Source organism: Scyliorhinus canicula, chromosome 19, assembly GCF_902713615.1.
Source record: "Scyliorhinus canicula chromosome 19, sScyCan1.1, whole genome shotgun sequence".
In the NCBI taxonomy this organism is placed as follows: domain Eukaryota; kingdom Metazoa; phylum Chordata; class Chondrichthyes; order Carcharhiniformes; family Scyliorhinidae; genus Scyliorhinus; species Scyliorhinus canicula.
The window spans coordinates 100,715,829-100,728,427 of NC_052164.1; the positions used below are offsets into that span (position 1 = coordinate 100,715,829).

A 12,599-nucleotide genomic window follows, 5' to 3' on the forward strand; every position below is an offset into this window, starting at 1 on the left:
TTAGACGTGTGATTCAGAAAGGTGCCATGAATTTCATTGGACAAGGACCGATGTGTGGAAAGAAAACAGGTTATTCAGCTTGTTGAGGTCCTAAGTCAATGTACCTCAGCATCTCTGAAAAAAAGCCATAACAATTTTCAATTGTATGGTGCCTTTAACATCTGCCTTCTCAGGTAGTATAAGCAGAGTAGGGGAGCTTAAAGCAATGGTCAAATTTTCAACAACATCACTAAAGACAGGCGATCAGCCTGTCATCCGGTTGCCATTTGTGGGATCTTGCTCTGCATACATTGGCCGTGTTTCCTATAACGGTGCCTGCACTTCAAAAGCATATCATCGGCTGCAACATAGTTTAGGAGGGCTCTCATATGTTTTGGGCGTGCCCAACGCTGGGGGAGTTTTGGAAGGGGGTAGCAAGGACGGTGTCGAGGGTGGTAGGATCCAGGGTCAAGCCAGGCTGGGGACTCGCAATTTTCGGGGTTGCAGTGGAGCCGGGAGTGCAGGAGGTGAAAGAGGCCGGTGTTCTGGCTTTTGCGTCCCTAGTAGCCCGGCGGAGGATTTTGCTTCAGTGGAAGGATGCGAGGCCCCCAAGCGTGGAGGCCTGGATCAATGATATGGCGGGGTTCATCAAATTGGAGAAGGTGACATTTGCCCTGAGGGGATCAGTACAAGGGTTCTTTAGGCGGTGGCAGCCTTTCCTTGACTTCCTGGCAGAACGGTAGGAAAATAGGCCGACAGCAGCAGCAGCCCGGGGGGGGGGGGGGGGGTTTGTTTCGGGGGAGGGGAGAAATGTGTACATGTGTTTATTGAATATGCCGGGTGCTTACCTATTCTTTTTGTAGTTGCTGGGAGGGGGGGGGGGGGGGGGGGGGGGGGTTGGTTTTGAGGGTTATTGTGTTTTTTCTCTTTTTTTGTTGTTGTTAATACTGTTTTCTTGTTGTTATTTTCTGTTTTTGATATTTTTTGAAAATCTCAATAAAAATTATTTTAAAAAAAGTTTAGGAGGGCTCTGAGGCAGCCAAAAGTGCGAAAAAAAATGCCAGTCTTTCTTTTCAAATAAGAAGTCTTACAGCACCAGGTTAAAGTCCAACAGGTTTGTTTCGGATCACTGGCTGCGCTCCGAAAGCTCGTGTTTGAAACAAATCTGTTGGACTTTAACCTGGTGTTGTAAGACTTCTTACTGTGTTCATCCCAGTCCAACGCCGGCATCTCCACATCATTCCTTTTCGAGCATGAGGTTTGGTGATTGGAAGTAAGACACCCAACAGTGAATCTGCATTCCCTGAAAACCTCAGCAAATCATCGGCCACTGGGCAACAGGTTCCATGTGAAGGAGCAATGAGACCAGAGTTATTAACAGCATTCAAAGCTTCGTCGACAATCAGCGAGAGGCCGATAGCCCCACTGCAGAATGTAACACCAGCCAGGGAGAAGGGAACATAGTTGAGACAAAGAAGATTTTGCATCACTCCGTGGAAAAACGGTTTAATCCCTTCGAATTCCAAGGCAGCGGCCAGTGTGAGCAACATGGAAGAGAAATTCCACAGGCACATGAGGAATTTCAGAAGGAGTTTCGCCTTCACTGAATGGTTCCAAGATTTCCAAAAGATAGTGAATGGGTTATTGACTAGCTTTATAAAGATCTATTTTAACAAGCAGGTGTTACTCAACCGTTTGAAACCCCATTGAGGCTGAAAAGCCCATTAGAACTCTCCGACATTGTAATGCTTACTGTAGTGTGTGTGAACAGCTATCAAAGGCCTACACTCCATTTCATTTTTACGTGACAGATTCCTGGGCTTCCCATCATTTATTCCCCCTCACAGTGCATTCCTCATTTGAGTGAGAAGTTAGGTATCAACTGTATCTCCCCCGGTATCACTATCTTGAGTCTGAAAACGGTGTGGGTTTGACCCATCCCAGAAACCTGTGGCAGAATTTTATGGCCCCATCTCAGTGGGAATGAAAGATCTTGCCAGAGGGAGGGATGGTGAAATCCCACCCTGGAGTCCAAAATACACGCTGACCCTCCCAGTACAGTACTGAGGGAGTGCTGCAGTGTCAGGGGCTCAGTTGGCTGGACAGCTGGTTCGTGATACAGAGCGAGGCCAGCAGTGTGGGTTCAATTCCCGTACCGGCTGAGGTTATTCATGAAGGTCCCACCCTCTCAACCTTGCTCCTCACCTGAGGTGTGGTGACCCTCAGGTTAAACCACCACCAGTCAGCTCTCCCCCCTCAATGCAGACAGCAGCCCATAGTCACCTAGGACTGTGGCGACGTAACTATTATCAAACAACAAACCCTATAATTGGTCATTTTTTAAATTGCTGTTAATGCAAACTTTTTATAGACAATTTGGCCTCTATATTTCTGACATTACAACTTTAATACAACATCGCCATTTGTGACAATTTGTATTTGCATAACACCTTTACTGAACTAAAATATCTCATTGTGCTTTGCAGGGGTTTGAACAAAGAAAACTTCACACGAGCCACATATGGTGCTACTGTATTAGGTCAGGTGATCAAAGGTTTGGTTAAAGAGATGATTTTCAAGGAGAGTGTTAAAGGAGAAGAGAGAGGTGGAAATGTTTAATAATAATCTTTATTATTATTAATAAACTAATTTATTATTATTAATAAAAATCCCCTAGTCGTCACATTCCGGCACCTGTTCGGGTACATGGAGGGAGAATTCAGAATGTCCAAATTACCTAACAAGCACGTCTTTCGGGACTTGTGGGAGGAAACCGGAGCACCCGGAGGAAAGCCACGCGGACACGGGGAGAACGTGCAGACTCCGCACAGACAGTGACCCAGCGGGGAATCGAACCCAGGTCCCTGGCGCTGTGAAGCAACAGTGCTAATCACTGTGCCACCGTGTCGCTTCGGACACAGACAGCTAAGGCACAGCCACCAATAGTGGAGCGATTAAACTCGGGAGCATGAGGAAATCCAGAATTTAGAGAAGTGCAGAATAATAATAATTATTATAACCTGTATTAGTGTCACAAGTAGGCTTACATTAATGAAGTTACTGTGAAAATCTTGGAGGGTTGAAATGCTAGAGGAGGTTGCAGAGATAGAGAGGTGAGGCAATAGGGAGGAATTGGAAAACGAGGATTAGAATTGGTGTTGTTGAACCGGAATCCAGTGCAGGTCAGCGAGCATGGCGGAGTGACAAGTGAATGGAATTTGGAGCAAGTTATGGTCTGGAGCGCAGAGTTTTAGATGTGTTCAAGTTTATGGAAGATGGGAAGACGGCCAGGAGAGCATTGGAATAATTGAATTTCAAGGTGAGAAAGGCTGGGCTGTGACTTTCAGCAGCAGATGGGCCAGTATGGCAAGGCTGATTCAGGCAATGCTATGGAGGTGGAAGTAGGTGGCCTTGGAGATGGAGTGGATGTGTGTTTGTAAACGTATCTCTGGGCTAAACAGGGTGTCAGCAGACTGATAGAGCCTCAGATAGTGAGTGGACAGAGGAACGGGGTGGATCGTGAGAAAACAGAATTTGTAGCGAGGGCCATAGACAATGATTTCAATTTTCCCAATATTTTACTGGAGGACATTTTTACTCATCCAGGACTGGATGTTGAAGAACAAGAGGTAACAAACCAGAAGTAGAGGCGGGGCTGCAAGACGCAGTGAGATAGAGTTGGTTGTCCTCAGCAAACATGTGGAACCTGACAGTGTGTTTTCAGAGGCTATGACTGAGGGGCAACATGTAGACAGCAAATGGGAAGGCCCAAGCCTTGGGAACTCTGAGAAATGGTGCAGGAATGGGAAGAGAAACCATTGAAAGTGATCCTCCGGCTATGTCTCGGTAGGTAGGAATGGAAGCAGGGGAAAGTGGTGCCACTCTGCTGGAAGTTCTCATGACCAGATGGATTTTTACAGCAAACTGTCAATTTCAGAATCACCTTTACTTACACCAGCTTTTGATCACCAGACTTCCTTCTATAAATAATTTTTCAGACGGCCAGAGTGAGGGACCTTTCACTGGATCACTAATCCAGAAACATCGCTGCTACATTACATAGCCGTCAGTTACAGCATGTTAAAGATAAAACCAGCATGAGCTATGTTACTGGAGATTTTTCACACATCAAAGTGGATACAGTGGGAACATTTCTCGAGCCCAATATTACACTTCACAATGACAACAGTGTAAACCTTACTGTTAGTTCACTGAATACATTACATTGACTTTGTAGACACAGAATCAGGCCATTCAACCCACAAGTCCCTGCTGACCCTTCTAATCCACGTGAGCTTTTCCCTACCTTATCGCATCCCACCCTATTGCACGACAAGCAGAAATGTAAGCTTTACCTTAAATCGCACTCTCTTCACGGACTTCTTGTTGTCTAAGTCCAGCACTGTTGGGAGTTTCTCTGTAAGGCTGCTGGAATCAAGTGTTCGACAGACCGGAGGGCTGGAGCCCTGCCGGACCCCCGGATTTCGTTGCTTTTTCTCTTTCATACTTTAACCGGCCCTCAGCTCACGAAAGCTCCCGCCGCCACGATCACCATGTCGATTGCCTCAGGAAAGCAGCCCCAGAGCCAAGGTAAATCTGCCCTCGGGGCCCGGAGCATTCACCACTCCTGATTCCTTCCTTCTCTCACAGTAACTGAATGGAGTTTTGCAGCTACAGTCGGCACAGCATGAGCTTGTCGGGAGAACAAAACACTCCGAACTCTCTCCGTGTACAGACAAGAACTGCGGTCCTCCTCCATCCCACCCACCCCCCCAGGCTGCCTGCTCAAGTCGGCAGTATAATTCAAAAGGAAATCTTCCTCCTGTCTGTGTGCAATGATGAAGCAGGAACTAACATGCAGAGACTCAGAGTTCCCACCTACACACACCCGCACCCCCCAGAAAACTAAACACACAGCTTCCTAACTGAAATGAGGTTGACAAAGAATAAAATGTTAATTCACCCCAAAGGCAGTGCAGCTCGGAGAAGCAGGTTAACTGGAATGCATTCACTTTTTCTTTTTACCTTTCTATATTTTCTCTTTTCCTCTCCACCCCTGACTCTTGCTGGGGAACACTTTTTGTTCGATCGTTAGCAGCCCCCCTGTATCACATTCGGTACTTCAATTCCAGCACAGCAAGATTCCACCGACAACAATAAAAATGATGATCAGATTAGCTGCTTTTTAGTGATGGTTGTTGAAAGATGTATAGTGGTAAAGGAACCAGGGAGAAATGTCCTGCTCTTCTCCCTATAAAACTGTAGGATCCTTTATGTTCGCCTTGGTGGGTAGATGGAACCTTGATTTAAAGACCTCATCCAAAAGTCACCTCTTCCAACAGTGCAGCACTCCATCAGTAGGACTTGAACCCACTACCTACGAGAGACAAGACTGCCATGCGTGAGTCGTGGCTGACCACAGGCTTGCTGTCAGACAGAGTAAACATGAAGGTCCACCTCTTCTGCCCACAATCACTGGGCTCAGCCGTTGGCGAGGAAGGGTTTGTTGAAGTGTAGTCGCTGCTGTAACGTGGGAAACGTGGCAACCGATTTGTGCACAGCAAGCTCCCACGGAAACTTGATGTCAGGTGAGACTTACTAACTTTGAGGCCCCTGTTCTTGATTGTTATCCAATTTTAGAAATGTATGTTTCTCCACGCTCCCGGTGCCTAGTTACCGAGGCATTGTGATGGCCGTGTTTCCTGGAGGTTGAGGAGAAAGGCTGCCTGTGCCGGTCCGACAGGAGCAAAGCGTCGTTGACTGCTGATGTCCTTGGGGTATTATCTCTCCATTGTTCATTGTGTCTATGATATTGGATGCCTCGCTCTCTGTTGACGCCTCCCAGGGTCAGTTTTATTAAAGTAAGCGCAGAAAAATAAAACAAAAAGAGAAGGCATCCGTGATGCCTCAATTTGTTATTCATCTCTGACCCGGAGCAGCTCGATGGAGCGTTGGCAACAAACCACTGTTGGCACTTTGATGAGAAAGCTGAAAACTGAACGGAAACTTGAGGAGCAAATCCCGGCCCTCGGCCACTCCGCCCCCACCACTTCACCCTTCAATAGTGAAATAATAATAATAATCTTTATTAGTGTCACAAGTAGGCTTACATTAACACTGCAATGGATTTGCTGTGAAAAGCCCCTAGTCGCCACATTCTGGCACCTGTTCGGGTACACGGAGGGAGAATTCAGAATGTCCAATTCACCTAACAAGCACATCTTTCGGGAGGAAACCGGGGCACCCGGAGGAAACCCACACAGACACGGTGAGAATGTCCAGACTCCGCACAGACAGTGACCCAAGCCAGGAATTGAATCTACAACCCTGGTGCTGTGAAGCAACAGAATTTTAAAAAATAATAACTTTAGAGTACCCAATTAATTTTTCCAATTAAGGGGCAATTTAATGTAGCCAATCCACCTATCCTGCACATCTTTGGGTTGTGGGGGTGAAACCCACGCAAACACGGGGAGAATGTGCAAACTCCACACGGACAGTGACCCAGGGCCGGGTTTGAACCTGGGACCTCGGCGCCGTGAGGCATCAGGGCGAACCCACTGAGCCACCGTGCTGCCCACTGAAGCAACAGAATTAACCACTGTGCTACTGTACTGCCCCAAAGGCTGCGGTCTCTCATTGTCAATGGACACACAGAACATGGCTCTGTATATGTGACAAATGTTTCATGTGACAGATGTTACACATGGTTTGGGCATCCGGCAAGTGGCTCAAATACAAAGTAGCGCTATTGCCTCTGACCTTTCGGAGTCAATCGAACATTGAACAGTAACATTATCCACTAACAAGAGGAGTCCATTCAGCCCCTCAGGTCTGCTACACCGCTCAACCATATCACGGCTGATTCGTACTCAAAATTAATGTTCAAGCCTTTGTGTTCAGTAATCCTGGCCGAAGAAATATAAAACAGTCTCGAAAAGAGCAAATTGACCCCCCCCCCCAGGATTCACAGGCTTGGACAGAGTTCCAGATTTCTATGACACCTTGTGTGAAGGATTGAGAAGGAAGGACAGGTGAGAGTTCGGATCTCAGTATCAATCATTGCATCATTGGCTGTACCATAAAGTGAATTAGATTCCTCTCACAGGCCACTGCCTTCACCTCTCCGCTGTTCCCATCAGTTGACATACAAAACTTACAGAGAGTTGTTTTTCAGAAGCTGCAAGGGCAGAGGAGTTAGGCTGATTGACATTTTGCTTCCGATATTTAATACATTCAGCCCATTCACACAGCTATGTTACAACCACAGCTGTTCACATTGTGCATTGGGCAGGGTGAAGTGGCGGCAACTTAATCACGCTGCCTGCCAGACTCTGCCAAGAGCAGGTCCCCATCAGGGTCAGTGACAGAAATCCAGAACCTGTTCCAATTCCCAACTCGCAGCGGCTGCACGATGCGATCATTGTTTAAGGGTGTCAGGGTGGGACTATTGACTCAGGCGTTTGCCCAGAGTTTGAAGGAGGTTAGAGATTGGAGAGGATCTCAAGAAGGCACAAAGAAAATTGCAATGTTCCCCCCACCCCCCCACCACCATGACATTACACCTCTCCCAATTCTGCCCAATATCACCGCACAGAGCACAAGAGCACAAGCCATAAAGATACACAAATTGATCATTGCTTCACTCCTTTAATGCTTTTTATCTTGAAAAACACATCTTCCAGTTTTGCCCCCTCTCAATTTCCCCCCCCTCTCAATTTTATCCCCATCCTAGCTTTGCTCCCTATCTCAACTGTAATCCCCCTCCCCCCATTCCCAGTTTCCCCCCCTCTCTCCCAGTTTTATTCCCTCTCCGAGTTGTATCCCCATTGCAGGTGTGTTTCATTGTAAATCCCCCTCGGCCCACCCCCACCTGAGATCCCGGGGAAGGACTTCCCGGGAAGTTCAAACTTCCTTTGGCCAGTTGACTGGCAATGAGAAACATCGGAAAGTTCAATTTAAATCTGAAACTTCAGATGGTCCCAGAGCAATTGCAAAGGGAAGGATGCAGATACTGCGGAGAGCACGCAGAGGGAAAGAAGCATTTTCCAGAGGCGGGGCAGCAGTGTTTTAACTGCAAGAAGCAAAATCATTTCACACACAAGTACTTCAGCAGAAAAACAGCAAAACAAGTCCATACAGATGGCCACTGGAGAGATAGCAGCAGAAGAGTCTGATGAGGAACTAGACACAATACAGCTGGTTGGTTCTGTGAAATCTATAACAAACAAATGGGGCGAGATTCTCAGTTCCTGATACCGCGCAGGAATCGTGGAGTTCCAGGACAAAACAAACGGTGCCACACCTGGACCGGTTCTGCTACTATTGAGGGGCTAGCACCGGCGCCATGTGGAACACAATCGAATTCAATGAGAAACGGTGCGGGATTCGCCAGGTCCGTGATTGGCACTCAGGAGGCTGGCAAGCTGCAGCCGCACATACACCACACTTCACTCCCCACACACACCATCCCAGCCAGCAAGATGGCAGCGAGGAGAATGGCCCCGAGATTCACCCACGCCAAGCTGATGTTCCTCCTGGGTGCGTGGAGGAGTGGTGGTTGACACTGTGCGCCGGCCGAGGAAGGAGGCTGCCAGCCGCCGCCAATCGTCATGCCTGGCCACAGAGACGGTCAGCGGCGTGGGCAACACTGTCCGGATCAGCTAGCAGTGCCGGACGAAACTGCACAACCTCCTCAGGGCAGTCAGGGTGAGAAGTGAGAAGGCAGCACTGTGCCCTGGCACTAACCCCGTCCCACACACCCTGAACACCCTCCCTGCACCACACTGACCCAGAGGGCATCAATACCCCCACCCTGCACCACATGCCGGAACCCATACCGGCCACCATTGCCGGGTGCCCTGGCCAGTGAGGAAAACAGCTACCCATCCCCTGGGCGGCATGCGTCGGGCTGTCGAACACTGTTGTTTTCTGCCCCCCCCCCCCCCCCCCCCCCCCCCCGCCCGGGACCTCCCGGAGAAGGCCACCCATAACCGCCGAGAGCGGGAGAAAACTGGAAGGGGCCCATCGGACCTGCAGTCCACAATGGTGGCAGAGTAGAGGGTCCTGGACTTGGTCAGCGGCCCAGAGGGATGGGAAGTAGCCGGGATGGAGTTCAGCCCTGGGCGAGGAAGTGAGACCGTGCTGAGCTGCGGTTCCTCGTGAAACGTGTCAACCACCCACAACCCCACCCTCACCCCACCCTCACCCCCACACCATCCTCACCCCACCCTCACCCCCACACCACCCTCACCCCCACACCATCCTCACCCCCACACCACCCTCACCCCCACACCATCCTCACCCCAACCTCACCCCCACACCACCCTCACCCCCACACCATCCTCGCCCCCACACCACCCTCACTCTCCCCCTCACCCCTTCCCTCATCCTCACCCTCACCCCCACACTATCCTCACCCCCACACCACCCTCACTCTCCCCCTCACCCCTTCCCTCATCCTCACTCTCACCCCCACACCATCCTCACCCCCACACCACCCTCACCCCACCCTCACCCCCACACCACCCTCACCCCACCCTCACCCCCACACCATCCTCACCCCCACACCATCCTCACCCCACCCTCACCCCCACACCACCCTCACTCTCCCCCTCACCCCTTCCCTCATCCTCACCCTCACCCCCACACCACCCTCACCCCCACACCATCCTCACCCCACCCTCACCCCCACACCATCCTCGCCCCCACACCACCCTCACCCCCACACCATCCTCGTCCCCACACCATCCTCACCCCCACACCACCCTCACTCTCCCCCTCACCCCTTCCCTCATCATCACTCTCACCCCCACACTATCCTCACTCCCACTCCATCCTCACCCCCAACACCACCCCTCACCCCCACCCTCACCCGCAACCTCATCGCCAACCCACCCCACCCTCACCCCACTCCACCCTCGTCCCCACCCTCACTCCTTTCCTCACCCCACTCTCACTCCCACTCCATCCTCACCCCCAACACCACCCCTCACCCCCACCCTCACACCCACCCTCGCCCGCAACCTCATCCCCAATCCACCCCACCCTCATCCCCACTCCACCCCTACACCACCCTCACTCTCACCCTCCTTCCTGCTCCCCCCCAGACAGTGCTGCTGCTGGAACTCCCCCCACTGAGCCGAGCAGTGATGAGGAGAGCTGGTCAGACGGTAACCCTCGACCCGAGACACAGGACACCCCGGAGTTCGGGACCGAGGATGACACGGATTTCCCGTCACAGCTGTCACCACCACCCTCCACCATCCCACAGACACTCACCTCGGTCGGGCACTTTAGTGAAGAGGTTCCTGGGACTCTCTCTGGTACGCACCACGCGGCTGACCCGGTACAGTAGGTGGAAGTAGGAGCTCCCAAAGTGGCGGACGGTCGGAGTGCAGGCTGATCCCAGGAACGAGCTGCCGTCCAGACAGGTTTCGGTTTTCCGGAAAGGGCGGTCCCATCCATTGTGGAGATGCAGTTACAGAGCCAGGGGCTACCTGACGGGTTGTGGGTGAGCATCCAGCACCTGTAGGTGCAGGTGGAGGAGTCCAACCCCGTGCAGGAGCAGGAGGTGGTGCTGGTCACCAACACAATATGGTGTCCGGGATGGAGGCCTTGGGGACGAGGGCTTTGGCTATGGATCAGCATATCCAAGGCCTGGGACATTCTGTACGGACGCTGGCCAAGGCCCAGGACAGGGTTGCCGCCTCACAGGCAGCCATGTGCCAGAGCCACCTGGAAATTGCCGCGGCGCTCCTGAGCGCAGCCCAGTCACAGTAAGCCATGGCTGGGAATGTCGGCGGCATTGCCCAGGCGCTGGCATTGCCCAGGCGCTGGCAAACGTGGCGCAGACACAGAGGAAGGTGGCCCAGTCCCAGAGGGAGATGGCGCAGTAATTTCCTGATGTAACACAAACCCAGAAGGTGGTGGCACAGTCGCAGCGTGATGTGGCGCTGTCCCAGACGGCAATGGTCCACTCCCTGTGCTCCATGGCCGCCGCCATGCAGATCATGTTCGAGGCCAGAGCGGGCCTCCAGGACTGGCAGCGTCAGGTGGTAGGGGAGCCTCAAGTGATAGCTCCGCTCGCACCCCGTCCCATGGAGTAGCCCTGGGGTCATTGGGCACTCCGAGGGAGGAGGAGGGGATGGAGCCCATGTCGGGGACTCCCACAGGGGAGGTGCCAGAACATCGCAGCACCTTGGACACCCCACCCCTCCTGACCCAGGCAGTGGGCAGAACAGGGTGGCATCACGCCACTCGGGACACCCGAGCAGCAGCTGGGACCATCCAGGCCCGCTCGCCCCAGGAGAGGCCCGCTAACGGGGACCCGGATCGCAGGGCAGGAATCACAGTAGGCCGCCTCCACTCCTGCCGTACCAGCTGGGGAACCACCAAGACATAGTATTAGCGCCCGTAAGGCCAGAAAGTTAGTTAAGTTAATAAGAATAATAATTGCTTATTGTCGTGAGTAGGTTTCAATGAAGTCACTGTGAAAAGCCCCTAGTCGCTACATTCTAGCACCTGTTCGGGGAGGCTGGTATGGGAATTGAACCCACGCTGCTGGCCTTGTTCTGCATTACAAGCCAGCTGTTTAGCCCACTGTGCTAAACCAGCCCCAGGTTCGCACGGGTGCATGGCACAGTTTAGTTATAGGGGCTAGGGCACAAATCTGTATATACGTTGGCATATTAAACACCTGTTCACACTATTACAACCTGCCTTGGTGCTCTGTTAGATGGGTGTGAGGGGTGGTCTTGTCTTGGCTGGTCAGAGAGGGGGTGTGGGTTGGGGAGGGATGGGCAGACATTGTTGTAGGCCTGGGCTCCTCACCCCACGCCCCTTACCCTCCTCAGCACCGTCACCCCAGGGAATCGATGGGACCATGTGATGGAATGGCCAGCTCGCATGCAGGGATCACCCAGGTGGACAGGGCAAAGTGCTACTGCGGGCAGGAGTCAGACGTTGCCAAACGATGCGGAGCACCAGGGCTCATCGTAGAGCGGGTTGTCATCATCCTCCGTCCCATGGACTAGACCCGCTGTTACTACCAAACCCAGGGCCGTCACCCCATAGTGCAGCAGGTATGTACCACGGAGGGGGTGTCGACAGGGGGGTGGCCGGGGGGGGCAGAAGGTGGGGATGCGGTGCCAATGCCCTGGCCAATGCCCCCCACCCCCACCCCCACCACCACCAAATTGGTGAACCGGGAAGAGTTTAGTGCGTCCGGGTCCGGTGCGTGTTGGCCCCGGCAGCCACGTCCCGTAGCTGCCTGGGCCCCTGCCCTGCCCAGCCACCCCCTCCCCCACATCCTCCTTGTTGCTGGCCGTGCCAGTGAAAGGAAATGCACGAGCCGAACATAAGTGAGGCCGTTCTTCAGGAAATGAATCCTGTACCGAGACTACATCACATCCCATTCAAGCTTCTCCTCCAACAGCAAAAAAAGCTCCTGAAACCAGATGTAGCAACAGGCGGGAGTGAGGAGGTCAAAGTGAAATAACAGAAATCTAAATTTCGGTTTGACGTGACTGTGCCAACAAGGCAATCACTGGAGAGCCAGTCAGGGTGAAAATCTTCAACCTGCCCAATTGGAGTGCCATGGAGACTAGGCACTTGTGCAG

At 52.1% G+C, this 12,599-nt stretch overlaps 1 protein-coding gene across 15 annotated transcripts in view; it reads right to left on the reverse strand.

The window, feature by feature from the left end:
- Positions 1–4,720, reverse strand: part of phldb1b (pleckstrin homology-like domain, family B, member 1b) — a 356,171-nt gene extending 351,451 nt beyond the window's left edge. For 8 of the 15 annotated variants that reach the window (XM_038779278.1, XM_038779260.1, XM_038779262.1 and 5 more), the window contains exon 1: positions 4,335–4,719. In XM_038779278.1, the coding sequence (XP_038635206.1) occupies positions 4,335–4,484 (150 nt within the window). In that variant the 5' untranslated portion in view covers positions 4,485–4,719. Of the gene's footprint in view, positions 1–4,334 lie in introns of all 15 variants that reach the window. The other 7 variants (XM_038779275.1, XM_038779276.1, XM_038779273.1 and 4 more) reach the window with 2 other exon arrangements.
- Positions 4,721–12,599: the final 7,879 nt, after the last annotated feature.